We start from the raw sequence: 27516 nt of genomic DNA, 5'->3' as shown, positions 1-27516 counted from the left end.
TGGGAGAGGCCAGGGAGAGAAATGTCAAAGATAATTCCTCTCATACCTCCCTCCATCCCTCCTTAGCTACTTGCCTTTTATCCCTATCTATATATCTGTCTATCTATCTGTCTATCTATCCACAGTAACCATTTTTTGGTCTCTTTATTTCCCTTTCTCAAACACATGCTTTCTCCCCCCCCCCCCCCCTCTCTCTCTCTCTCTCTCTCTCTCTCTCCCTCTCTCTCTCTCCTTATCTGTCTCTCTCTTTCCCTCTCCCTCTCAACTGTCTCTCACGTCTGTCTTTCCTTGATGTCTCTCTTCATCCCCAGAGTGGGCTGCCAGAATGTACAGTATTTCCATGTCCCTCCAGTCACAGTGTGACCCGGGTGCTACTGGGAGCTAGAAGCCCCTGTGCCCCCTCATGATCCTCAGCCACTGTTCTGGCCCGTCACACCAGCTGTGCGCCACACAGAAGAGACATGGGTGGTCAAAGAGACTCCATCTTGTCGTGAAACTGTACTGAAAACTGAAAACGCGCTTACGCAGGGTTGTCCATTGTCTGAGGGGCCTAGACTAGCAGTACTCGAGACCATTTACAGTAGTTTGCAGGCACTCAGCAACCACATTCAACTCCGAATCTATCAACAGGAACGGGTCGATAAGTAGCTTGTAGTTTATGTTAGGGTTCGTTTGGTGGTTTGGTGCATGTTGCGTTTTTTACAGTAATGGGTCACTCAAACTCAACTCCAAACAAGTTTTTGACCCCCAACGTAGATCCTGTGCACTCAGACTGGGTAAAGAGCTTTCCGAGGGGCCCCGCTCGTGCTGTGTCTTCACATTAGCCTGTCATGTGATCCTTCATGTGTGGGAGCCTCACGGCCAGGGCTGAGGAACGGGAAGGTGGCCCCACCTGCTTCTAATAGAGACATGAGCAGCAGAGTGGGGCCTGCTCCAGTCTGTTGGAGCCCCTGTTGATGTCTTAGGGTCCCAGTCCCCCAGGGGAGGGGCAGCAACAGATGTGACGTCCCCCCATACACCATATAGAGAGAGTGAGAGAGAGAGAGAGAGAGAGAGAGAGAGAGAGAGAGAGAGAGAGAGAGAGCAAAAGAGAAAGAGCGAAAGCGAGAGAGCGAGAGAGCGAGAAAGCGAGAGCGAGATATTGAGCACAACTCTGCACTTTCCTCTTCACCTCACTGTGCTACCGTAGTACGAATCTCAACATTGTTCTCACACCATTGTTGAAAATAGTTTGCGGAAGAACAACAGCTTTCCGTTTGTATTTTGTTCTCACTTCTTAAAATGAGACAAAGCATGAACAAATCCAGAACCCTTATGTAGAGGGAGGCACTGCTGTAGTGTGCGTGATTCTCTTTCATGTGTTTTTACCATTTACATTTTCCAGCTACATTTGAAATGTTTTTCATTTAGCAGAGGATTTTTAAACAAAGCAGTATATATATAAATATATATAAATATACAGCATATATGTAATAGTAAATTATCAAGGACCAGAAGTGCACATTGCAGTGTTGCAGTGGTTAGTGCCCAAGAACTGTATTTTTTACCAATTCCTTTTATGGTCGCTTTCTGTAAACCCTCTTGGGTCCAATCATGACCCAGTTCCTATGAAATTGAATTGATGACTCTAGACTACACTGCCCCCTATGGGACCTCAACCCCTATGGAGAGGCTCCTGGGAACCAGATTCAAAATCCAAAGAATAGGTATAAGCAGCAAGATAGAAGCCAACCATATCTTTGGATGTCCTCACAGGGAAGTGTAGACTTCAGGAAAACGAATGCGGTCGCCACAGAACTGTTTGTCTCTGAAGGACACGTTTGCTCCTATTGATTCCCCCTGGCACGCTCACTGTCTGTCACAGCGTCCAGAGACGCTCTCATCCTGTCGCTCTCCGCTGTTTGGCTTGGCTCACCTCCACCGTTTGTTTTCTCTGGAGATTAGATTATGAAGATGGCTGATGTTGCCTGTTTGATCACTTAAACAGCGGGGTCCCACAGTCCTACTGTCCCACAGTCTCACTACACACAGACAGACATACACACACACACACAAACACACAAGCACACACATGGCCGCACACATAAACACACACACATAAAGCTTCAAAATACCGTGGGAGCAAAGAAAAACCCATCAGTCGAATATTTCCCAGTTCTCTCCCCCCCAAACTCGCACAGAAACACACACACACACGTACACACACACACACGTACACACACACGTACACACACGTACACACACACACAGACAGTCTCTGCGTTCCCATGTCGATGGTTTGCCAGAATTCAAGCAGGGTAGAGCGGACAGAGAGGACCGAACGTCGATCCTCAGATTCTCCCTGGGCGCCAGGCATCTCTCGCCAGGCGACTTCATGGACGTGCCAAGTATGGTGGCGCCAACTTCAGGAACATGAGCTTGTGGTGACAATGCACACCTGCACCCTGGCATGGGTTGCTTGACTTGTTTACAACCAGTTATTTACAGTAAAAGGCCAGGGCGCTGTTGAGTGCCGTCACATCATATTTAAGCTGTGAAACATCTGTTGGTTTTTAGATCTTTCTCATGGTCTTTTGACATCCTGGCTAAATCTAGAGAGTGAAAACAAGCATGAAAATATTCCAAACCCCCACGCATAGAACATAAACCACAGACTGACATACTGACAGTACTCTCTGTCTCGCATGGGTAAATAACAAGAAGCAGTGACTTTCAGTAAAACAGAACGTTTTCTATTTTGACCCGTGATGTGAGGCAAATCTCTCATTATCCAGAGAGCCGTGTACCTTGTAACGACAAGGCCAAAACTTGAACACGTGATGCGTGTTCCCCTTCCTCAATTATCACAGCCAGAGTGTACTTAGGTGTGTGTGTTTTGGTTTCTTCTCCAACACATATTAATCCCTGTGGAAATAACATCCAAGGTGTTATCATCGATAAATGGATTGTTATCTAAGCTATCAACTCTTCTCCTATCTTGACAGCTGTGCCCCCGCATACATGTCCCAGCAAGAGTGACGCGTCGAGTCAAACGACCCCCCCCCCCCTTCCCTTTGTTCACAGAGAATCAGGCTAGGAGCAGACCAACAAGCTAAAGTCAATATTCAGGGGCTTATCACAAGTTTAGACAGCAGTTAAGCAAACAGTCTCCATTCTCCCAGCTTCCCCCTAAACTACCCCAGTGCGAGGGAGGAGAGTCTTGCTGAGGGCAGATGAGACTGTTGCGTCTCTTTGGCCACCAGACCTGGGTCTATTACAAATGGAAGATCATGGAGTGAACTCATCTAATGCAATTCATTTGTTGTTCACCTCAGAACTCAGTAACTGGTGGCAACAAAGATGTATACAGTGATTCACAAGTCCACACACACACACACACACACACACAGTTTATGTGGGCTGCAAAATGTAGTTGAGTGTTACAGATTGTTGAAGATGAGATGGTAAATGTCATAACAAATGAAAACACACCCACAGAGACACACACACATACACCCACAGAGACACACACACACAAACACACACAGAGACACACACACAAACACACACAGAGACACACATACATACACACACAGAGACACACACACATACACACACTTAGATTGTTAGTTCAGGCTATTCATATAGAATGTTGACATTAAGTGCCTGTGTTCCTTCTCTTCCCCTGGGTTGTAGCTTCTATTAGAGAGGAGGACGTGGGAACTGCTGGGAGAGAGAATGAGAGAGCGTACGAAACTGCAGTGGGCGATGTTTTCCCTCCAGAGGTCAGGGCTCTGTGCCAGACCAGGGGGCTGCATGTGTTCTGTCCCTGCTTGCCCTGTGGCCCACTGGTTCTAGACTCACTCACACACACACACACACACGCATGCATACATACGTCTGTACACAGACAACATGTGTTAATCAAAACATATACGCCACACACACACATTCACACACACACACACCACACACGCAGGCTGCAGAGGCCCTGTCCCAGCCTGCCCCACGGCCCACATGCTCCAGACACCCTCTGCTGAGGGGCCTGGTTTCGGTTGACATGTCTGAGCGAGAGTCGGTGGCAGGAAGGCGTGTGAACGAGAGAGGGCAACACGTGCAGCACGCTGTTTCAAACGATGTGGAGGCGGTTTCACTCTACACACCCCTGTCCCTGTGTCTGCGTTGGTTCTTCTGACCTGAGGCCTAAGTCTTTCAACTTTTAAGCAAATGTTGTGCATGTGGGGATGTGTCTCAGTGGGCTGGTTTGCTTGAGACTTTGAGAGGATGATGTAAGAGTCATACCCACGCTACCATCCAAACAAGTCTGTGCATTTGTTTTCACAGAATTCACAACTTGAACTTCTTCACAGACACACACACATTCAGTAAAGAGTACATTTTTTTAATGGGACCAATGAATAGACATCCACAGATGGGCAAGGACTGTGGAGAGTCTAGAAGACTTGTAAGACTTCTAGACTCTGGCTGTGGGATGTCGCTTCCCTACTTTGTCTGACCATTTGTCGCCCTCTGTTGATACATTGATGTAACTGCAGTTGGGTCGTGGTGGATCTGGTTCTGAATCAACATTTTGAACATCAACGTTAATAAATGTATTGACATTAAGTGAATGGCTCTAAAATGTCCTCACTATAACCATACCATACTTCTTACAATTCTTACAAAATAACTATAACTGCACTGTATTTTCTCCTCCAATTGTGATTTCCAACATCACGAGTGAGAGCATCCTTCAGAAGAACACAAAAGAGAAGGAGGGTAAGTAATAATACATCCATATTCTCAATTCACCTTCTAGAAACATCTCTTATTTTTTTATTTTTTTTTAAGCAATCCTAATTTCATATCCAAGACACAAGAGGGCATCATTCGATCAAATCAATTTCCGGTTGATTATTAGCTGGATAAAATACCCTTGTACATAATGAAAATTCCCTTTACATGAATTGCAGATTACGTTTGACTAAAATTAATATTTTAATTGCTATCGTCCATTTAACACCCACCTGCTGTAAATCACTCAAAATTGACCTGTAGTGACGCAACAGTTGTTTGGGATTGTGACGTCCCATGTACACGTAGCCTAGTAGGATGTGTTCATTGAAGATGGCGGCGATGTGTCAGCCTCACTGTTCTGAACATTTGTAAGACTCTCAATTTCATTTTTCAGTATTTCGAAGTCTATAATGTATCGTATAGTAAAGATTATTTCGTATTCCCAATATATTATTTTGCTATTTTTTTACAGTGAGCATTTGAGACATTAGCTAAACTGTACTGTAGGCTACTCGGTTAGCTTCCTAGCTAGCCTGCCACGACTGGCTTGCTAACTGGTCAGTCACGTAAAAAGAATATGTCCGAAGTGAAGGTCCGATAGCGGATTGTGTGTCAGTCAGTCTTGAAGAGTAATGCCAGTATCTAGCAAATGCAGACATATAGTTTATCTTGTAGGAAATTCTTCGAACAGTGAATTTTGTTAACCTGATTTATTGGTTAGGTGCATGCACTGCCACTGTCTCAAAATGTACAAAATTGTCATCCAGCAAATGTTGCTATCTAACCTACTAGCTAGCTGTCAATAGTGGGGCTGTAGAAAGCGTAATGGTTGCCCAGTGTGGTTAATGCGGTGTTAGTTAGATAATGATTGCAGATGTGCTTGTCAGCAAACTGGTCAACAATGCTGCGGTGTCATACAATGGATGGACAACGGCGAGTTTGCTAGCCAGTATTTATTAAACAGCTGTGGTTAGATAGCTGACTAGGTAGCTAGCGAACCGGCTACCGTTAGCTGGATTGCTACCTTAATTACAATTCTGCTGGACGATTACACTTAGCATACAATACACCCAGCAGATGAGGATGTGAGAAATATTGAAACACGGCACTGTTGACTTCATACTGTATTTATACTTCATATGAACGCTAGCTACATAGCCAAAACTAAGTTGAATTTGGTGGGCATTTATAAATTATTATATAGCCGCCCGCAATCGAATATATTTCTATTCAACGTTCATGACTATGAACGAGGGGGTTAGCTCTCGCCCTGTTTCAAGGCTAGATTTCATTAAGCTATTTACGCCTTGAATTGACTGTCAATGACTTTCACGTTTGCTGTTTGAAGGCACATAAGGAAGACTTCTTCGTATTCTATTCCTGTTGATATTCCTTCAGGAAAAGGGTCTAAGCTCCAAAGTTCAAATGCAAGATTAGAATTATGTTTATCACTCTTGGCATTTGTGTTGACTAACAGTTTTGACAGTCAGACCCAACTGAAATCAACAACTGTTGTTCTACGTTTTGAGTCATTCAATAGAGAGGCTAGCAAAATATTTATCACCTGCTTCTGTAAAGACCATGTTAAGTCAATTGGGTGAGTAAGAGTTTGGAAAGATTTTGCTGAACAAATCCCTAAGCTACTCTGGAATTTGTATGTTTTCTGAAAACTGTTAGAATGTGGTTGTGGCTGCATTTTCTGAAGAAATGATGTGGCAATGAAAGCTAGTGTGTATTTTGACTGGAAGGATAATGTTTTGGGGATCTGGTGTTAATCGTCAGGTGTCATATTGGGAAGCTTGCAGAGTTGTATAATTTCACAGTCATTGTGACTTTTCTGACCCTAACACATTAGATGTTTTAATGTCAATAGTGATACATCAATGAGCTATTGTAAAACATTTTGCTTCAAGGACGTCATCGTGATTGGTTGCTGACTTTCATGATCATGCTTGTGCCCATACTTCTCTGATATGGCCCTTAATGCATACGTTGACATTGCCACGCTTCCCGGATGGGGTAGGAATTGGATCACAGAGATGTCAATAAAGGTGTGCTTCTCTATCCGCATACTGTAAGCAACACAGTGACTCGCCCGTTTTCTTTCTTCTACCCACAGCCACGCCTGAATACAAACGTTTCAGTGCCGTCCATACAGAGTGGCTTGGTCTCGGGACCTTTCATACCTACAGCCATGCAACCCCCACCTCGGACAGGCCTCCCTGGGGCCTCTGCCCCCCCTCCCCCAGGGCCCGGCCCCAACGCCTTTAGGAGAAACCGGCCCCACAAGCATACAGCAGGAGCCGCAGCAGCAGCCGCCATGATGGGCCCCCCACCCGCTGCTCAGCCAATGACAGACCCCTTTGCTTTCGGCAGACAAGCCCCTCCACCAATGGCTGTGGGAGGCCACCCCGTGCCTCCCAATAGCAATCACCCACCTATGCAAGCTCCTCCCCCCGGTATGTTCTCCCAGGCTGGTGCAGGGCCAGGGATGCCATCTCAACCTCTGGAGGGGGGGGCCCAGGCCCTGCCTCCGCCCTCTTCCACCCCAGGTGTTAGTCTCTTCACTCCCCACAGTACTATGTCCCCTGTCCCTTTCCCAGGACAGCTCCCATACCATCCACCTCCCGGGCCGGAGCAGGGCTATTTCAATTCTAGGGATCCAACACCTTCTGTGACCCCCGGACCTCCTCCCTTAGCCCCGGCCCCCCTGCCTGGCCAGGCACCCTACATCCAGGGCTACCAAGGCCACCCTTCCCCTCAACCAATGCCCTTCCAGCCTTTGCCTCCCTCCTCAAACCAATGGGTTGCTGACCAGGTAAACCGCCCCCCTTCCGTTCAGAACTATTTCCAGCCCACTAGTGACCCTCAGCCGTTCAGTAACCCTCCCCAGACTCAGATGCCCCCACACACACACTCGCCCACCCACGCTCCTCCTACACCCCCTCACCCCCAGTCCTACCCCCAAGCTCAGCCTCCTCCGCAGCACCCAGACAGGCCCTCCAGCTCCCAGTGGCCTGACCCAGCCGAGCCTGCTAACCCTCTCCAGCAACACAACTCCCATTTTCAGGCTCAGAGCTACTTCAGCCAGAACTCCGGCCCCCAGGACTTCTGGTTCAACCAGCCCCCTCCGGAGTCAGCCTATCACCAGATGGGTGCTGGAGCTGGTTCTGGTCTTGGCTTAACCAGGCCCGACTCGGCCGGATCCCACCATGGAGCCACCCCCGGCCCGGCCCTCTACACCCAGGACTCTGGCACCATCTCCATGTTCTTCAAAGGCAATGACGTGGAGAATGAGGAGACCCTGGCTGGAGAAGGACAGGCTGTGAACGGCATTCAGGGTCATCCCGGAGGTCACCAACAGCAACAGCACCCACCCCCTCACCCAGCTCCAGAGGTCCCTCTGGGCTACCGTGGACCTCCCCCGCATGTCGACCCCTCAGTGCCCTACATGGACGGCAACTACGCGGCACCGATGAATCCCCAAACCCACCAGCCCACGGAGCACCAGTTTGACCATGTGGAGAACCTGGAATGTGTCCCCAACCAGGAGGTCCTGCCCAGTGAGCCCCTGGGCATCCCAGCCTCGCAGGGAGGAGACCGCCCTAACCTGGAGACCCCTGACTCTGTAGCCCGGCCCATGAGGTCCGCCAGTGTGTCTTCCAGCTACAGCAACGTCAGCCACGGGAGTGGAACCGGCCCTGGTCCACGCCGACACCAAGGGGTGGTGGGCACCTTTATCCAACAGGAAAGCCCTCGGCCCTCTGACGATGCCCTTTCGTCTGCAGCCGCTGGCGGGTACTTTGAGCAGATCGATACCTCACCCGCTGGAGACTTGGCTGGGTCTCACCACCAGAGCCCCCAGGAGAGGATGTATCACAGCCAGACTCCCACCCCCAGCCCACCCAAGCCCACGGGCATCTTCCAGGCCAGTGCTAACAGCTCCTTTGAGCCTGTGAGGTCCCACAGCGTTGGGGTGCGGCCCGCTGAGGTAGACCGGGCGAGGATGGTGGCGGAGAGGGGGACGGATGCAGTACCTGGCAATCTGGAACAGCCGCCCGACAACCTGGAGAATGTTTACGGAGCTGGAGCAGTGCTTGGTCCTGGCCCTGGTGCTGGACTTCCCCTTCTCACCCACCCCCTGGGTCTCCCCCACTCGCGGCCCTCGTCCCGGGCCCACGTGGCCCAGCGGCCCTGTGAGAGCCCAGCCACCACTCTCTGGGCCCAGCAAGACCCCGCCAGCCTGGGGGCCAACATCCTCCTCGCCCCAGCTGCTCCACCAGTGCTCGCCCCACTCAGGGAGCCCAGCTCTGAGGTCATTCAGCCCCCGGAGGATGTCCCCCTGGACCTTCAGCCCCCACAGCGCGCCTCTGAGAACATGGAGAATCCCCCCAAGGTGAGTGAGGGGCTGTCGCCGGAGCCCCCGGCCCACATGGGCTACGCCTCCCTCTTGGTGGCAGACTCACTCCACCAGCCCATTCTGATCGCCCCGCCGGCATCCAATTACAGTGTCATTGCACCTCAAGCAACCAATCTGAGCAGCCCCAGGGAGACCACGCCTCCTGTGAGACCGCCCTCGCAGCCACCCATGGCCAATCCCCTGCCACTTGGTCCCCTTCCCTTGACGTCCAATCCTAACCCGCTTTTTGCTCTTCCACAAATGAGCTTCAGTTCATCCCCTATAGGACAAAACCCCCTCAATCTGGCTAAAGACAGCAGGGACGGGGTTAAACAAGAGAACACCCCCCCATTGCCTCAATACCGCCCCCCTCTCTCCAGGGGCCAATCAGTGAGTGGGGACAGCCACGCTTCTCTTCCTGTTAATTCACATGCTCCTCCTTCTGCCACAACCGTTGCCGCCTCCACCAATCATAATCAACCATCAAATTTTGAGCTGCTTGATTTCTCTATGCACCAATCGCAGATCCCGAACCAAGGCCCGCCTCCCACAGGCCCGCCTCCCACCTCCCAGGGCCCGCTCTTGGCCAGTAACGCCCCAGGGTTTTACCTGCAGGTGACCAAAGATGCCCAGCAGGGGGCGCGAAGTGAGCGGAGTGCCCCTCTAGCACTTGCCCCCGAACCCGTTCCCTCCCCAGCGGCCCCAAGCGTCCAGCAGCCGGTCCAGGAGCCACCTAAGGTCCCTGAACCCCAGCCAGGTCCCCAGGGCCAGGGAGAAGCTGCTTTAGCCCTGACCCCTGGAGCTCCATCCCCCCTTCAGAGGCAGCACCCACCCCCAGCACAGGGGCCTCCTGCGGGGAGCGAACCTCCAACCACTGCTGCTTACCCGCCTGGACCTCCGGGACAGGTGCCACCAGTCATCCCCCAGCAACAACCAGGGCCTCCACAGCCAGGCACCCAGCCAGCACCCACTGATCCCCCTCGTCCGCCATCCTCCCTGGGGAGCCAGCAGGGCTACGGCCCCCTGCCTCCAGTCCCCGGGCAGGTGTATGGAGGGTACTATGGGGGGACCTATCCAGAGTATCCAGACGGTAGAGCCCCCTATCCCCCAGGGCAGTACCCACCCCCACCTGTGGACCCCAGAGCACAGCAGTATTACCCGGTATGTATTGGAGACCTCACCCATCCACACTGTTATCGTTTTTGCGATTCTTTGGAAAGTTTATGGGGGGGTGTTTGCAGTGGCATCTACTTGTCCCTTCTGTTCCCTTGTCTGGTAGACACGACCCCGTAGCATCGGTCAATAGGATTCAATTGAAACTCAGACTTTTTTGTCTGTCAGGACGACCCTTACAGGCGAGCGGACCCTCGGTACCCCAGGTATGAGGGACCCAACCCAGCCTACCGAGACCCAGGGTACCAGTACCGTGAGCCCCAGGTGGAGCGGCCCAGCTCCAGGACCAGCCAGTACTCAGACAGACCCTCCTCCCGGTCAGTGGAGCCCTGATCTTGCACCACCTCATCGTCTTCTACAACAACATCAATGTTAATTGCTAGAGAAGGTTGCTAATTGCTAGAATGCCGCCCCCCCCCCCCCTCCCTCTCCATACTAAGTTTCACTTGCATAATAACCTGTACCTATGAACCATAATGAAGTCTAACTGCATAGCAGTTTCTAGTATGGTGTCACTTTAGGTATTTCTATGTAGTTACATCAGGGTTAATGTAAAGCGTTGCTAACCACTTCTGATCTCGCGGACCTTATCTGGCAATGGAGTTAAAGCAACGTGTAGTTAACCTTTTAGAAGTCACTAAAAGGTTAACTGTGTCCTACTCTAACACACAGATTTACGCTAAAAACAAATCCATTTCGTAATTATTAAATATGTTGATGCTTGCAAATGAATCCGTCTGCTACATTCCGTTTATGTTTTGATACTTGGCTTTCCACAGACAAGGTTACCCTGAGGACTATCAGAGAGCAAACCGAAGTGCCTACGATGATTACTATGCAGAGTACTACAAGAAACAGTACGAGTATGGAGGTGAAGGAAACACCAGCACGATGACATTGTAACAGAGTCCCACGGTTGCGTCGCAGCATTGTAACGAACGTGCTAACTTGGACCATCTGGCATTTGCGCGTGTTTGTGTGTCGTCTCAGATCGCAGCAGGTGGGAGGGCTACAACGCCGCTGGAGCGTACGACCCCCGCTACCATGGTTACTACGACCAGTCGTACTGGTACAACTACGACCCAGAGGCCTACAGGGCCAGAGACCCCTACTACCAACAGACTCAGACTCAGCCGTCGCCGCAGCAACAACTGCAGCCGCAGCCGCCGCCGCAGCCGTCGTACCCTGCCAGGTAAACACTCTCCCCCTCTCTCTCTCTTCCTCGCTATTTTTCTCCAGTTTTCTTTTGCTAGTTTTTCCCTCCATCCTCTGTTTCTCCGTATCGTTCGCACTGCTCTCTTGCTCTGCTCCCTCTCGTACTTCTTCCCTCGCCCTAACCACTGGGGTGCGTTGGTCCTGCAGGAGAGAGGGCTACGACGACCCGTGGCGCTACTACCCCGGGTATGACTCCAGCTTCGACGACGACTACCGCCGCCAGCGGGACGCCTACGGCGAGGAGTTGGACCGGCGCAGTTTGCACAGCGAGCAGTCGGCCCACAGCATCCACAGCTCTCACAGCCACCACAGCCGACGCAGCAGCTTCAGCTCCCGATCCCAACAGGTCTGTCTGTGTGTGTGTGTGTGGTTTGTGCCCTTTGGGATCATTCAGCCTATCGCTTTCCAACCCATCCTATCCTATTCCTGGGTTCGTTTTGAATGCAGAGATTGCGTGTCTGAGCCTGTGCGTGTGTAACCCCCCTCCCCCTGGTCTCCCTGCCTCCAGAGCCAGGTGTACCGTAGCCAGCCAGACCTGGTGGCTGCAGCCTACGACGCCACCTCCTCCACCCTGGCTGCGGACTACTCCTACGCCCAGTACCCGGACCAGGCCGACGCCACCCTGAATTACGGGCAGTACCCCTACACGGGCGACTACGCGGCAGACGGCACCTGGACCGCCGCGGAGCAGCGTAAGGACACGACGCCACGCAGCGGGGAGGAAACGGGGGGGGCTTCTTAGGGGTGTTGACGAGAGGGAAAGCAGGGATCGGGGTTCATCTCTGGGTTTTCTCATTTTTTTCCCCCCCACCGTCCTCTTTCCGTGTCACTTTTATCTCCCTCCCCCCCTCTCCCAACCCGCTCTCTCTCCTTTCCCCCCTCCCCCTTCAGCTCCCCCTCGCCCCGTGACTCCAGAGAAGTACTCCGTGCCCCATCGCTGCGCCCGCTTCGGCCCCGGGGGTCAGCTGATCCAGGTCCTGCCCAACCTCCCCTCCGCCGGCCAACCAGCACTGGTGGAGATCCACAACATGGAGGTGACCGCGACAGCCCTCTTCTTCTTCTGGCTTGAGCGTAGACACCGAACAGCTCATCCAGCTGTTTGACGAGAACCGATCGCCTGAAACGAGTCGTGTGGTTGAGTTGGCCAACGTTAGCTGTGGTGATTGAGATCGATTGCCCGTCGCGAGTGTGTCTGTGAATGTGATAACAAGGTGTGAAGTTTGGGCTGCGTGCTTCAACGTGGGGATGTAAAGTGTGAAGAGATCGAGAGAGAGGCCAAGAGAGAGAAAGAGGATGTCGAGGTAGAAAGAGTGGACACTTATTTTCAGTTCATTATTCGTGTCCTAATGGGTTCTTAACTGATCTGGATCATCCATTGACTTCTGAAGCCCATAAGTGCTGTCTGGATCTGAGCCTGGATCTGAGCCTGGATCTGACCCTGGATCTGACCCTGGATCTGACCCTGGGTCTGACCCTGGATCTGACCCTGGGTCTGAGCCTGGATCTGAGCCTGGATCTGACCCTGGATCTGACCCTGGATCTGACCCTGGATCTGACCCTGGGTCTGACCCTGGGTCTGACCCTGGGTCTGACCCTGGGTCTGACCCTGGATCTGACCCTGGATCTGCCCCTTCTCTCCCTCCTCTGTCCTCAGACCATGCTGCAGGACACCCCAGACCAGGCTGAGCTGCGCACCTTCCCTGGTCCTCTGGTCAGGTATGACCTTTAACCTGTCACCCTCTTTAGGGCCAAATTCAACGCCAGTCCTGCATCACAAGACCGTTAACGCTAATCTGTCCCATTTGGTTACCATGACGTCAAGTGGCTGGGTCAATCCCATTTAATCCCCCTCAATTTAATCTGATATAAATATTCGAAATGAAAATCTTTTGGATAATGTTGCTGATATTTTGTTGCAATTGAGATTCATCTCACCTCCTGAACACATCAAATAAATAGTTGTTGAATCGTCTGGTTTTCGATCGCTCCACCCCTCCAGGGAGGAGACCCACAAGGTGGACGTCATCAAGTTCGCCCACAACAAGGCGATGGAGTGTTCCCGTAGCAACGACCTGGTGGACAAGGACTCGGCCTGCCTGCTGTGGGACTTCATAGTGCTGCTATGCCGGCAGAACGGGGTGTGTGTTTGTCAAAGGAGTTTCCTAACATATTGGAGTAGGGGGGGTGGGGTGGGGGGGGTCATAGATGGTGTTTAGGAGTGTGTGTGTTGCCTCAACGCGTGTGTGTGTGTGTAAACACGGTCCCGTGTCTCGTACCTCAGACCGTGGTGGGCACAGACATCGCTGACCTGCTGCTGAAGGAGCACCGCTCCGTGTGGTTGCCGGGGAAGTCTCCCAACGAGGCCAACCTGATCGACTTCAACAACGAGCCGCTGGCGCGTGCCGAGGAGGAGCCGGGGGCGGGGCCTCTGTCACTGCTGTCGGACACCTTCATGACCGTCCCGGAGAACATCGGCAAGGAGACGGAGCGCTTCAGGGAGCTGCTGCTGTTCGGACGCAAGAAGGCAAGACGACGGGCTTCTGTGTCGTGGGATATATGCTGTTTGTCAGAGGGAGAGACGTTTGATTAGTGTGTGTGTGTGTGTGTGTTCCCTTTTGGTATGAGTCTTGTATGGTTGTGAGTGTCTGATTTGTGTGTGTGTGTGTTAACCCTGGCTATGCTGGTCCTGCAGGATGCCCTGGAGGCAGCCATGAAGGTGGGCCTGTGGGGCCACGCCCTGCTGTTAGCCAGTAAGATGGACAACAGGACCCACGCCCGCGTCATGACCAGGTAAGGAGGGAGTGGGATGGGCCCGACAGGGCTACTGTGGACTCCTAGCTAGGGATCAGCTTGTAACATAATAATATCATAATGCTGTAGTTATCAAGCAGACCCTTTTATCCGAAGCAGCTTACAGGTGTAGATTTGAACCTGCCATCTATGGATCTGCAGTCAAATGCTTAACCACTGAGCTATATCTTTCCCCAACTAAAAGATGTAATGCCTATACGTGTCATATTGACTTAAATTAGTTCCTAACTGGGAAACTGGGGCTCGGGCTGAAAGCATTTGTATGAAGCTGAATGTGGTCATGTGGGATTGTGTTGGAAGTGTGTTTGGTGTGCTGGAAGTGTGAGAGAGGTTTCTGGGTAGAAGGTAACACTTTGTGGCGGTCTCCTAGGTTTGCCAACAGCCTGCCGATCAACGACCCTCTCCAGACCGTCTACCAGCTCATGTCTGGCAGGATGCCCGCCTCTGCCACGGTGAGCACAGCTGTGTGTGTGTGTGTGTGTGTGTGTGTGTGTGTTTGTGTGTGTGTGTGTTTGTGTGTGTGTGTGTTTGTGTGTGCATGTCCAGCAAAGTGCCCTTCTCCCCTGATCTCTTATTTGATAATCATTTAGCATCAATGTTATGGATTATTTTAAAGCACTTAAGCCGTGTCTGTGTCTCTGTGTGTCTCTCTGTGTCTCTTTCTCTGTGTCTCTCTCTCTGTGTCTCTCTCTCTGTGTCTCTCTCTCTGTGTGTCTCTCTCTCTGTGTCTCTCTCTCTGTGTGTCTCTCTCTCTGTGTCTCTCTCTCTGTGTGTCTCTCTCTCTGTCTCTCTCTCTCTCTGTCTCTCTCTGTGTCTCTCTGTCTCTCTCTCTCTGTCTCTCTCTCTGTGTCTCTCTCTCTCGCCTGCCTACTCTTCCTCTCCACCAGTGTTGTGGGGATGAGAAGTGGGGTGACTGGCGCCCTCACCTGGCCATGGTGCTGTCTAACCTCACGCACACCCTGGACCTGGACACACGCACCATCACCACCATGGGAGACACTCTGGGTAAAACACACACACACACTACAACAAGAACAGGGTTCACTTTTATTATCACTATATTAACAAGAATGCTTTTTCTATGGCGTGTGTGCGCTCTAGCCTCCAAGGGTCTGTTCGATGCGGCTCACTTCTGCTACCTGATGGCCCAGGTGGGGCTGGGCGTGTTCACCAAGAAGAGCACCAAGATGGTGCTGGTGGGATCCAACCACAGGTCAGTCACACAAAAAGATGTTTGGATTTATTTTCAAGAGACCCACCCCTCAGGCAGGCAGATTCCAGAATCAGGAACACAACACGTCGAGGATTCTTGACATGTGACGGTTGCTTCTCTCCCCCAGCCTGTCCTTCTACCAGTTTGCCACCAACGAGGCCATCCAGAGGACGGAGGCCTACGAGTATGCCCAGTCTCTGGGCTCCCAGCCTGTCTCTCTGCCCAACTTCCAGGTCTGACTCCACCTCACACACGCACACAAAACAAGTGCACCCTTTGGGGGATTTCAAATGCACCCTTTTGGAGAATTCTGAGGATTGTTTCTTGGTTTGGTGGTTCATTGTTTCCTCTCTCCTCTTACTCCCTTCCCTCCATCCTCTCTCCTCCTCCATCCTTTCTCCTCATCCTCCATCTTCTCTCCTCCTCCTCCTTCATCCTCTCTCCCTCCTCTTCCTCCATGCTCTCTCTTCCTCCCTTCCCTCCATCCTCTCTCTCCTCCTCCTCCATCTTCTCTCCTCCTCCATCCTCTCTCCTCCTCCATCCTCTCTCCTCATCCTCCATCTTCTCTCCTCCTCCTCCTTTATCCTCTCTCCCTCCTCTTCCTCCATGCTCTCTCTTCCTCCCTTCCCTCCATCCTCTCTCTCCTCCTCCTCCATCTTCTCTCCTCCTCCATCCTCTTTCCTCCTCCATCCTCTCTCCTCCTCCCTTCCCTCCATACTCTCTCTCCTCCTCCCTTTCCTCCATCCTCTCTCCTCTTCCATCCTCTCTCCTCCCTCCTCCTCCTCCTCCTCCCTCTATCCTCTCTCTCTCGTCCTCCTCTTCCTCTCCAGGTGTTCAAGCTGGTGTATGCGTGTCGGCTGGCGGAGGCCGGGCTGTGTGCTCAGGCCTTCCACTATTGTGAGGTCATCTCCCGGAGTGTGCTCATGCAGCCCTCCTACCACTCCCCAGTGTTCATCAGCCAGCTCATACAGGTGCGAGCACACACACACACACACTCACTCATGTACACACACACTCATGGACACAAGTCTGTACTTTGTACCTTTAATTACCACAAAGTTACCAAGTCAGTCAAGCCATTTACCAAATACAAGTTCAAGAAATCAAAGTATTTGTTCCAGATCGTCAAGGTCCAAATGTCTGGTACACCCATATTGAATATCTCAAAGGTTTGGACAATGAACACAGAATGATGAGCAGGTTATATAGTATCACATTTAGGGAGTTTTTACTCTTCCCCTAGAAACCAAGGTAGGGGGAGCATGATTTCAGCCAGCACAGCAGAAGTCATCTTATTCAACAGGTGGTCAGTAGGAACATCTTTAGCACCATTCTATCAAGGACCAGCATGTGACTATACAGGTGTAAACAAGCTTTGGGATCAATCAGCATTGAAGACTTGAAGACTTGGGAATCGAACTGGCGACCTTTAGATTACTAGCCCGACTCCCTCACCGCTCAGCCACCTGACACAATGATAGGAAGGTATACTAAATGTTTGTCCTCTACAGTACGTCTGGTGACACAGGGACAAGGTGGTTTGTCTGAGCACAGTGAACGCAAGCTTGTGGTTTCCTTTTGTTCCACGAGCTGCAGTTCTGCTTTTTAGACAAGGACATGTACAAGTCACGACCACACTAACTATTGCAACAGGATGTGTAAGAGTAATAAAGTGTATATATATATATATATATACTTATATATATATACTATATATTATATAATAATTTGTTAATCTATAATCACTGTTAATTGATCAGTGGTTCATGACAGACCTCTTCAACATGCAGACACACACATACACAGGACCATATGCACAGGTATGCAGTTTAACACATTATTGCCTACAGACACACACACTGTCTCGCTAACAGCAACAGACAGTTGTACACAAATGCACATGCAGTACTGACTCATGTATGAGGAACTCTCATTTAGCTACTTTGTTCCCCTCTGTGTCTTCATTCTGAGGGCAGCCGAGACCCTGTCTGTCTGACAGACCCTGTCTGTCTGACAGACCCTGTCTGTCTGACAGACCCTGTCTGACTGACAGACCCTGTCTGTCTGACAGACCCTGTCTGACTGACAGACCCTGTCTGACTGACAGACCCTGTCTGTCTGACAGACCCTGTCTGTCTGGAAGACCCTGTCTGTCTGGAAGACCCTGTCTGTCTAACAGACCCTGTCTGTCTAACAGACCCTGTCTGTCTGACAGACCCTGTCTATCTGACAGACCCTGTCTGTCTGGAAGACCCTGTCTGTCTGGAAGACCCTGTCTGTCTGACAGACCCTGTCTGTCTGGAAGACCCTGTCTGTCTGGAAGACCCCGTCTGTCTGGGAGACCCCGTCTGTCTGGAAGACCCTGTCTGACTGACAGACCCCGTCTGTCTGGAAGACCCCGTCTGTCTGGAAGACCCCGTCTGTCTGGAAGACCCTGTCTGACTGACAGACCCTGTCCGACTGACAGACCCTGTCCGACTGACAGACCCTGTCTGACTGACAGACCCTGTCCGACTGACAGACCCCGTCTGTCGGCATACATGTGAATGCTACTGGGAGAAAGGACGCCGGGTCTGATCCATGTCTCTGGTGTTGATTACAGATGTCTGAGAGGCTGCGGTTCTTTGACCCCCAGCTGAAGGAGAGACCTGAGCAGGAGCTCTTCAACGAGCCAGACTGGCTCATTCACCTCCGACAGCTGGATGGACAGATCAGGGTGAGGAGGGAGGGAGGGAGAGAGAGGGGGGAGGGACACACACAGAGAGAGCGAGAGAGAGAGAGCGAGAGAGAGAGAGCGAGAGAGAACCCTGGTGTGACTGTTTCATTCTGTTCCCAGACGGGGGTGATAGCCTACAACGCAGACAGGGCCACTCCTCAGCCGTATGACTGCAGCACCCCCAGCTCTGAGTTGGACCAGGCCAGCCCTTCAGAGCCGTATGCCCCACCCCTAGAGATGGATGGCCCCACCCCGAACAACCCTCTGATGTCATCGCTGCTACCCGGGCCGCCTTCCCAAGGTGTGCAGCTGATGCCTCCAGGTGTGCACTCACGCAGCGGAGAGAGAGAGAGACACGCACACATGTTTCCATGTCAAACACTTCAGTACAATAACAACTCCACACCCATCTCACCCAGCTCTGTGTTGTCTTCCAGCTCCCCCTAACATCCTCCAGGATGGCATGATCTCCCAGCCCCAGTCCTCCAGCGAGGGGATCCAGCTGTACCCGGCTGCCCCCTCCCTCCCCGGCCCAACGGGTCCCATCCCCATCCCCGGCTACCCTCCACAAGCTCACAGCTTTGCGGCCCCCTACCCGCACCAACCGTCCCCCCAGCAGCACCTGCCCCCCCAGCAGCACCTGCCCCCCCAGCAACACCTGCCCCCCCAGCAGCACCTGCCCCCCCAGCAACACCTGCCCCCCCAGCAGCACCTGCCCCCCCAGCAGCACCTGCCCCCCGACCAACCAGAGATGTACCCGGGACAGCAGATGGGACCCCCCCAGATGGGTCAGCCCCCGCCCACCCAGATGCAGCACCCCCCTCCGCAGCAGCAGCCTCAGATCCCCCCCCAGCACATGCCCCCGCCTCACATGTACCCCGGAGAGCCGCCCATGCCCCCCCCCCAGGACCTGCAGCAGCCCTGCCCCGTGCCGGCCTCCCCCGTCAGGAACAACTTCACCCCTCAGATGGACTTCTACGACCAGATGGCTCACATGGTCAGTGGAAGACTCGGTGTGCCCTGTCTCGGTCTCTACTCTGTGTGTGTTTGTGTGTTTGGTCTAACGCTGTGTGTGTGTGTGTTCAGGGGAGGAGGTCCAGGGCGACTTCACAGTCCTCAATGCACATGGTAGGTCCCACCTGTCAGCCTGGTCCCTATCGACCTCTCTCTGTCTCTGCCCCACCCGTCCTCTGACATACCCACGCCTCTCCTGGCTCCCCCCAGGGCCCCCCAGGGCGGCGTTCTCGCACCGTCTCCGAGTCCTCCACTCACTCGGGGGGCCGAGAGAGGAGCAACTCAGCCGTCAAGCAGTCGCCCCCCCCCCCTCCCTCCATCCCGGAGCAGCCCCGCAAGGTGGAACCCAAGAAGCCCAAGAAGGACTCGCCCAAAAAGGTGCCTGCGCCCGCACGCTCACGGACAGACGCACTCTTCCGCACACAGACAGACTCGCTTCCGAGAGGCTCTCTTCAATGAGGTTTAATCTCTCCTTTGTCTCTGTCTCTCCATTCGTCTCCCTGTCCCTCCTCTTTCGTTCTTCCCTCTTTCCCTTGTTCTCTCTCTCTCTCCCTCTCTCTCTCTCTCCGTCTGTGTCCCTCCCTCCCTCTGGCAGGGAGGAGGTGGTGGTGGAGGGGGTGGCTGGCTCAACTGGCTCTATAGGAAAGGGAAGAATGAGGCCCACCTGCCGGATGACAAGAACAAGTCTGTGAGTCCTGAACCATCCCACACCTCTGCTGACCCAGGATCAGGGTCTTCCTGTACTGCTGACCCAGGATCAGGGTCTTCCTGTACTGCTGTCACTGTCTGAGGTCACCGCTCTGCTTCTGTGCCTCAGTCCCTTATAGGTGTGTGTGTGTGGTGTGTGTGTTCTCTCAGATCGTTTGGGACGAGGACAAGCAGAAGTGGGTGAACATGGAGGAGCCTGAGGAGGAGGTGGGTTTCATACGGCACACGTGTGTCTGAGGAGGTGGGCGGAGCCAACCGCGACACCAATCAAACGCCACCTCGGTGACAGTCGTTTGGAAAGTAACTTATCACTTTTCTCTGGCTGTGACACTGGGTGTATATCACTTTGCCTCCTCCTTGTCCACCTCCAGAGCAAGCCCCCACCTCCCCCTCCGTCTGGCTTCCCCAAGATGGCGCCCATGGCCGGGCCTCCTGGGGGACCCGGGGCGCCCCCCGGTGGAGGTCCACCTGTCAACATGTTCTCCAGGAGAGCAGGTGACCCACACACACACCAGAAGTGAGGACTTTTGATGATGTTTTATCCTGAGAACATTCCAAATGATTCCTCCCTCCCTCCCTTGTTCAGGCACTAAGAGCCGCTACGTGGACGTGATGAACCCTGGAGGCAGATCCGGCCCCAAGCCGGGAGGCTCCATTCATGCCCCGGCCGACCTCTTTGCCCCCCTGGCGCCCATGCCCATGCCAGCCAACCTGTTTGTGCCTGGAGCAGGTAGGCACGCCTTGTAGCTGTGGGTGTGAGTGTGCAAACCGATTTGGCCTGCACCAGCCGACGGACAGATCGGCTGTTATGACCTCATGCTCTCTCCCTAAAGCCCTATCTCTCTATCTCTCTCTCTCTCACTCTTTGTCCATGTGTCTCTCTCTCTCTCTCACTCTTTGTCCATGTCTCTCTCTCTCTCTCACTCTTTGTCCATGTGTCTCTCTCTCTCTCACTCTTTGTCCATGTGTCTCTCTCTCTCTGTCACTCTTTGTCCATGTGTCTCTCTCTCTCTGTCACTCTTTGTCTATGTCTCTCTCTCTCACTCTTTGTCCATGTCTCTCTCTGTCACTCTTTGTCCATGTCTCTCTCTCTCAGCTTCAGAAGAGCAGCAGCCGATGGAGGGCAGTGTCCCAGAGATGGGGGCGAGTCAGGAGCAGGGAGCTCCCAACCCCAGTGCTGTCCCTCAGGTAGCACACACACACACACACACACACACACACTGTCATTTATTTTATATCCAATCAAGTCATAGTTATCCATTCTTCTAGTTGAGGGAATACCAGCCCATGACGTCTGGCGACAGTAACTCAATTGTCAGAACTGATGATGTCGGATTTGTTTTGTTCGCCTCCAGATGTTCAACCCCACGCTGTTGCCCCCGGGTCCAGAGGGGCCGCCCATGCTTGAAGGAACACGGTCAGGGGAGGTAGGACGACCTTTAACCTCTCAGTATGGACCCCTGTAGTTGGCTGCTCCACCATTCACCCTCATGCTCTCATTCCAACATGACGCTCCACTGCTAACAGCCATCAGTGAGAATAAGAGAGAGAGAGTGTGTGTGTGTGTGTGTGTGTGTATGTGTGTGTATGTGTGTGTATGTGTGTGTATGCATGTCCGATTTTTGCCTCATAACCACTCAAACTCCTCGGGAGGACAAGATAACTTCATCCCACTGGCTGTCAGCCTCATATGGTGTCAATCCCACGCTAAGATTACACACATGCTGCTGTTTGATCCTCTCTAATGTGGGTGGTTTAATCTGAAAGTGTGGTGGCGGAGGGGTATAATCTGCCTCATGGGATGATTAATCTGGGTGTTTGGTTGTGTGTGTGTCCCGTCCTGTCTCTCTCCTCTCCGCTGTCCTCAGCTCTCACGCTCTAGCTCAATGAGTTCTTTATCACGAGAAGTGAGTCAGCATTTAAACCAGGTACCTCTAGCTTGGGCGTCCAACACGCCCGTCCCCCCTCCTCCACCCCACCTGCCGCACCCCAGATCACTCTCTAACCCCCCCAGCTCATCTCACGGCTCGCCTCACCACCTGACACCCCACACACACACACACACACACACCAAAATGCCTGCATCTCCCTTTCCTCTCTGCCATGCCAATCTGTCTGTCTCCAGCACAACAACTCTCACAGTTGTTTATTTTTTTTAAACCAACCCAGCCCTGTGATTTGAGCACAGTCATCTTCCAATAGGAGAAGAGTAAGGCCTGTTGCAGGTGGGATGTGAAGGCATGGTCCCGCTCTGCAGGGGGCACTTTGACCAATAAGAGATGCCACCATTTACTAGAATCGATGTCATTGGCTGCGTTCGTCATTTGATCCAAAAAGAAAGTGGGAGCCATGCTGGAGACAGGCACCCCCCCCTACCTGGACTGTTACCATGGCAACATATTAACCCTCCACGCTATGCATGCTTATTAACACCGGGGGGGGGGGGGGGGGGGGGGGGGGGGGGGGGCGTGGCTATGTTGTCTCTTCTGTTCCTCGTCATGACCCACCCCCCAATCCTGGGTGTCCAGCAGGATGATGTCATCATGTGAATTGTGACATCACATCAGAATGGTGGTTGAAGAGGCTCCACCTCTACCTCTTCTCTGTATGATGATGTGGAGAGGCACATCTGGGTCTTAAACTCTGACACACACAGCTCTCTACACAGCCCACAGAGAGGGGGGAAGTTCATTACACCAGAGTTGCCATTGTAACGCGAATGTTATTGCTCCATTCAGGCACCCCCTGCCCAAGGAGCTCCTCCCTCTGGAGGCGTGACCTTCTATAACCCCGCCCAGTTTGCACAGGTAAGAGTTTGACGGTCATTTCTGAATGAGGACCTTCACCCTACGACAATTTAACATCATTTTCATTATTTATTTTTATAAAATCACGCAAAGTGAAACCCGGCTACATAGCCGATGGATCATCGATGACTTCTTTACAGATGCATGTTTTTTTATCATGTAATACGTACAATGTAATAGTAATCTGACATTTCGTTGGTGCATCACCTACTGAATATCATTTATTCATTGTTTTCTCCTCTCTCACCTACCCCCCATCCTCCCCTCCAGGCCAGCGCGCCGTCGGGCCCAGGGAGGCAGAGGTTGGGTCGGCTGGGAGGTCAGAGAGAGTACCCAACACTCAAGTAGTCCTCCCATCCCAACCGACACAGCAGCTCTGGAACAGACTTAACAGGTTGTCGCGGCAACCCCAGGAACGGCCGACGCCCACTGCCCTCACTGAAGGAATGACCTCGCCCCTCGTCCAGCCCCCACGACAACCTTCGTGACGACCCTCATCCAACCACTCGTTCATCTCGTCTCTCAGCCTCTGGTTTTAGTCGGAGTTGAGACATTTCTTTTCTAGATTGATTTATTCTGCAGGCAACCTTTGTTCATGAAGGGCTTCTTTTTCCTCCTGAATCCAGACTAACTTGTGTCACACAGAAGACAGGCTTACACATGTACGCCTACATCATGAAATCCCTCGTGGACGAGACGACGGGGTGCTCCGTGCTAGACAGAAGTGGCGGTCGTACAGAGATGGTACGATGAGCTCTGACACAGGCCCCGCCCCCTAACAGAGGCCCCGCCCCCTAACACACACCTCCCATCTCTAAACACTGGAGCTGACAGACCTCACCTGTTGGTTTGGTTTCATCATCCCCACAGTGTGCTTCAGGTCCATCTGGTGAGCTGAGCATTTGGGAAGAGGAAGAGAATACGGGCACATCTTCATAGTGTGTGTGTGTGTGTAGAATGTGTGTGGCTACTTGGTGGTTCTCGAGAGACTGGAGTGGCTTGTGTTGTGAGTGTGTTGTGTGTGTGTGTTGTGTGTGTGTTGTGTGTGCTGGGTTCTCCTCCTCAGTCCCCTCATCATAACAGTAGTGCTCCAGAGGGCTGGCTTGGGGCACAGTCGGTTCTGCACCCAGACACCAGGGGGCACTGGCAGGCCTCAGCCCTTCCTGGAACAGTAGACAATTTGGCGTGAAAGTTTTGTTTTTGGATATTTATTGAATGTTTCCTGCCCATGTGTCAGCACCATGCCAGTCATGCCTCTAAGCCAGGCTCTGTTTCTCCACCATCTGTCACTGTCCCCATTGAGAGCGCCAGGAACTGAGGAGTGACCTTCACGACCGCAGGATTCAGGACTGAGGCAACCATTTTTAAATGTGATTCACAATAAATCTATCCAAATATTTGTATATCTGATTGATTGTATTTATAAGCTGTAGTCAATTTAACATGTGTGGAGAGCAACAAATTTTCTTCCTGATTTAGCTTTGAAGTACAGATAAGACTCATGATAGATAATATACCTGAATTCACTTTCTGATCATTTGTACCGACGGCTTCTGCATTTGGAAATTGCCAGTTATGAGATGTGAAATGAAAACGAATTGAACTGAAACTGCCATCTCACTTTAATTTTCAATGGCCGACTGTTGTTTTTTTGTTTTTTGTTTTTCTTCATTATTTGGTGTTACCTAGAATCCCTGCTCCTCATCAGTTATGTTTCTGTTTAGAGACCACCAGATTGATTTCCAAAGGTCCCCTAATGTTTGGAGAAAAATAGTGATTCATCCTCTTGTGTTTAGAATGCACCCTTGTAAAATTATTGACAAAAAAACATGGTAATAAAGATATTTTTGCGCTCTTTAGCACTTTGAAAGAAACACTGTGTGCCTTGGTTGTGTCATTATCTGTTTCAGGAAGCAAAATAATGGAACTGATTACACTTACACAGTTGGCAATACATTGTTCATGTCAACATAGAATATGTATAGCATTTATTTTACATCATTGCCTGATAATGATCTCAGTTTAAAGTAAATAATACCACTCTCAAATGATAAGTATGAATGCTAACGTGGCAACAAGTATGTTGCTGCCTGGACACAGTCCTCTTCTCAGTGTCCATTTCAAACGCTGTAATGATTTATTCCACATTGCACAGTATGCTTCGGTCCAGCCTCATTTCACAAGCTCACAGTTCCACTTTCATTTCTAAGGAAATTGACACGTGATATTCCGCCCCCATAAGCCAACTCAAACGTGGGTCACAACACAAACAGAACGATGGTCCTGGTAGTCTAGGTAACTAGAATCCCTCTAGTTCTCACGCATCAGTGCATGTGTGAGGACAAGGAAAGTACATGCTGTGTTCACTGACCACAGCATCTTCCAGTTCACAACCAGAATAGCCAGGACAATTGACATTCATTTGCTGTTTTGAACGTCATGCTATTTGCTCCATGTGTTTGCCTGTCAGGAAGATACAAACAGGGGGTTACATATCATGGACACTCATGTAGTGTAGACAGATAGTTCTGATGTTGCGATTTAGAGTTACCAGTGCAGCTTGTGCCTTCTGAACAGCTGCTTCCAGCATGGGCTGATCGCTGATCATCTCCCGGATGATCTCAGGATCCACCTCCAGAAGCATGCCTGAACAAGCACAGGACAGCCAGGAGGAGAATGGTAAGTACATACAAAATGATTCACTAGAGTTGAAACCAGAACCATTTAAAAACCATGCAAAAGAAACGATATATACATATGTATATATCTATACTTAATACATCCTCTGACACTTGAACTGATGTTACCGTCAATGAAGACGTCTCCTGCCAGTTATCATGGTTCACACACGCAGCATGAACACTAGCCCATCATAAGTAGGAAAGCTACGTGAGTACCAGTGATGTCATTAGCGTGTGCCGCATCGATCCTCTCCACCAGGGAGAACAGCTTCTCTCCCAGCCTGTCGATGTCATCAGCATCCGACGAGTCACTCACGTCCATCCCTTCTCCCTTCTGCCTGAAACAGTGCATGAACAAAATCACCACTTGACCTATATAATAACTTCTATATATAATATTTGGCTTCCTGGAACACTAATATGGAAAATGAGTCAATATAAAACGGTGACTAGCAAAGAAACTATGTGATGCAATGGAATTTCTCGAAGGCACTGTAGAATGAAGCGTTTCCTGGCGATAATGCATGACGATGTTGACCTCCTGATATTAGCATATGATAACGTTGATGCACGTTTTTCTGCGTGATGACGTGCTGCATTAAAGGTGCTCAGCTGACTGAGAAATCACCCTCATAGTTTCCAGGAGTTCACAAATGATAACACCAAAGGTGCTAGCCGGTAATAAAGGAGGAGGATGATGTCACTCACTCCTGCAGAGTCTTCATGGCCAGGTTGACCTGCTCCTCCAGGAGGGGGGGCTCCGACAGGAGGGCCAACACGGCCTCCTTGTGTTGCTCCAGCAACATCCCTGCACACGGGGGGGCACACCAGATATCCTGTTCTTCATCGTGATATCCGTCCACACAGTAATACATGCTGCGTCAAATCAGGATCTCTTTAAACAGTTTACGCTACATCACTCTACATCATGACATATGTGTGTGGTAATTGCCTTTCTGTACACACAGTTATATGCCAATTGTCAGAAATCATTAGTTGGACTGATTCTCCAGGGTATTTATTGAGGCATTGTCACTCGCATTGCATTGATAGTTTACCAGTGATTTTTTGTGTTTGGCCAGTGTTGTAAATATCCACCAGCTCAAATAGCTGTTCCCCCAGAGAATCCGAGGATGCAGACACCTCGTCATCATCTTTAGATGCCTCTTTCCTGCTTGAAACAGAGTGAGACAGTATGAAAACAATTGGTTGTTAATCACGTGACCGCTGTGAAATTGGATGGGGTCTCTGACCTGTGTCCCTGGGGAAGCTGCAATGCTCTCAATGCTTTCTCAAGAGCTTCTGTCAGCATAGCCTCATCCTGTAGCATCTGGCTCAGCACCGGACCAGGAAGCTCCAGCAACATGCCTGCAACCAAACACCACAACCTAAAGCTGTCTGTGTGGTTTCTGTCTGGTTTCCTTTGGGGGTGACTGGCTGGTTACATTCACATCATAAGACCACTTAAGTGGCAGAGGTAGATGGTGACTGCAAATGCATTGTTTTGGTTTTGGTGTATCGTCCATTCTTTTGGCTGTGTGACATCCAGAGGGATTTGCCTCTTCAGTCACCTCACCTGTGAGCTTCCCCGCCATCTCTGCGTGTCTGTGGTAAATCAGATCATACAGCTGTTCACCAAGAACTTCAAGATCATCCCCTTCGTCCATGGTCGGCTCTTCTACCGCAACATCCTCTCCAGACAAGTGCAAGTAATGATGTGTACAGCGCGGAAAGGCACCCAAACATTTAGAGCTTGTTTAATTTCTTGCAGCAATACAACTGTATGGGCGTGGTCGCAAAAGTTCTTCCGATATCAGTATCTATATATATTTTTGTTATATTAATGGTATATTACCTTAAATAGAACAGTAGGTTACAGACATGTAAACAGAAGGACGCAGGATGATCACGACAAGCAATGACGAGCTACTGCTACAGAGCGTAATATGGTTGTATTCTTCCGAAGTGAAGCTGATAAATAGTGCACAACGAAAATCCTTATT

At 51.3% G+C, this 27516-nt stretch overlaps 2 protein-coding genes across 8 annotated transcripts; one reads left to right on the top strand and one right to left on the bottom strand.

Moving 5' to 3' along the window:
• The first annotated feature begins 5075 nt into the window (after positions 1-5075).
• Positions 5076-24702, top strand: sec16a (SEC16 homolog A, endoplasmic reticulum export factor). 3 transcript variants are annotated; one of them, XM_047045896.1, is made up of 31 exons: positions 5076-5144; positions 6896-10336; positions 10517-10665; positions 11128-11219; positions 11339-11540; positions 11711-11909; positions 12072-12255; positions 12455-12597; positions 13218-13279; positions 13563-13701; positions 13845-14087; positions 14256-14353; positions 14745-14826; positions 15262-15379; positions 15476-15587; positions 15715-15820; positions 16418-16558; positions 18190-18303; positions 18424-18604; positions 18741-19300; positions 19390-19431; positions 19528-19695; positions 19913-20005; positions 20176-20232; positions 20397-20520; positions 20612-20755; positions 21122-21213; positions 21381-21452; positions 21894-21953; positions 22764-22832; positions 23103-24702. In XM_047045896.1, exons 2-31 carry the CDS (start codon positions 6971-6973, stop codon positions 23178-23180), a joined length of 7290 nt encoding a protein of 2429 aa, XP_046901852.1. In that variant the 5' UTR covers positions 5076-5144; positions 6896-6970; the 3' UTR covers positions 23181-24702. The 3 variants fall into 3 exon arrangements, with proteins under 3 accessions (XP_046901852.1, XP_046901851.1, XP_046901853.1); XM_047045895.1 differs by having other exon boundaries at positions 18424-18625; XM_047045897.1 differs by lacking the exon at positions 21894-21953 and having other exon boundaries at positions 18424-18625.
• An 89-nt stretch (positions 24703-24791) lies between these two features.
• On the bottom strand, positions 24792-27458 carry LOC124484803. 5 transcript variants are annotated; one of them, XM_047045908.1, is made up of 8 exons: positions 27369-27458; positions 27090-27204; positions 26767-26881; positions 26572-26687; positions 26222-26354; positions 25730-25851; positions 25384-25478; positions 24792-25295 (listed from the first exon to the last, which is right to left on the bottom strand). In XM_047045908.1, exons 2-8 carry the CDS (start codon positions 27178-27180, stop codon positions 25275-25277), a joined length of 693 nt encoding a protein of 230 aa, XP_046901864.1. In that variant the 5' UTR covers positions 27181-27204; positions 27369-27458; the 3' UTR covers positions 24792-25274. The 5 variants fall into 5 exon arrangements, with proteins under 5 accessions (XP_046901864.1, XP_046901867.1, XP_046901863.1 ...); XM_047045911.1 differs by having other exon boundaries at positions 26222-26321; positions 26572-26684; positions 27369-27456; XM_047045907.1 differs by having other exon boundaries at positions 27090-27455.
• Between the last annotated feature and the right edge of the window lie 58 nt (positions 27459-27516).

This window comes from Hypomesus transpacificus, chromosome 22 (genome assembly GCF_021917145.1).
Source record: "Hypomesus transpacificus isolate Combined female chromosome 22, fHypTra1, whole genome shotgun sequence".
In the NCBI taxonomy this organism is placed as follows: domain Eukaryota; kingdom Metazoa; phylum Chordata; class Actinopteri; order Osmeriformes; family Osmeridae; genus Hypomesus; species Hypomesus transpacificus.
This window is presented reverse-complemented; position numbering and strand designations above follow the sequence as displayed.

Bases quoted from the DNA above. Each gene is read 5' to 3' on its own strand.
- sec16a (XM_047045895.1), top strand. From the start codon at position 6,971: ATGCAACCCCCACCTCGGACAGGCCTCCCTGGGGCCTCTGCCCCCCCT. The intron at 11,220-11,338 runs GTGAAGGAAACA...GTGTCGTCTCAG, and splicing joins GAAACAGTACGAGTATGGAG to ATCGCAGCAGGTGGGAGGGC. The intron at 22,833-23,102 runs GTAAGAGTTTGA...CCTCCCCTCCAG, and splicing joins ACCCCGCCCAGTTTGCACAG to GCCAGCGCGCCGTCGGGCCC.
- LOC124484803 (XM_047045908.1), bottom strand. From the start codon at position 27,180: ATGGACGAAGGGGATGATCTTGAAGTTCTTGGTGAACAGCTGTATGAT. The intron at 25,852-26,221 runs GTGAGTGACATC...GCACTGTTTCAG, and splicing joins GCCATGAAGACTCTGCAGGA to GCAGAAGGGAGAAGGGATGG. The intron at 25,296-25,383 runs GTAACTCTAAAT...TCTTCCTGACAG, and splicing joins AGAAGGCACAAGCTGCACTG to GCAAACACATGGAGCAAATA.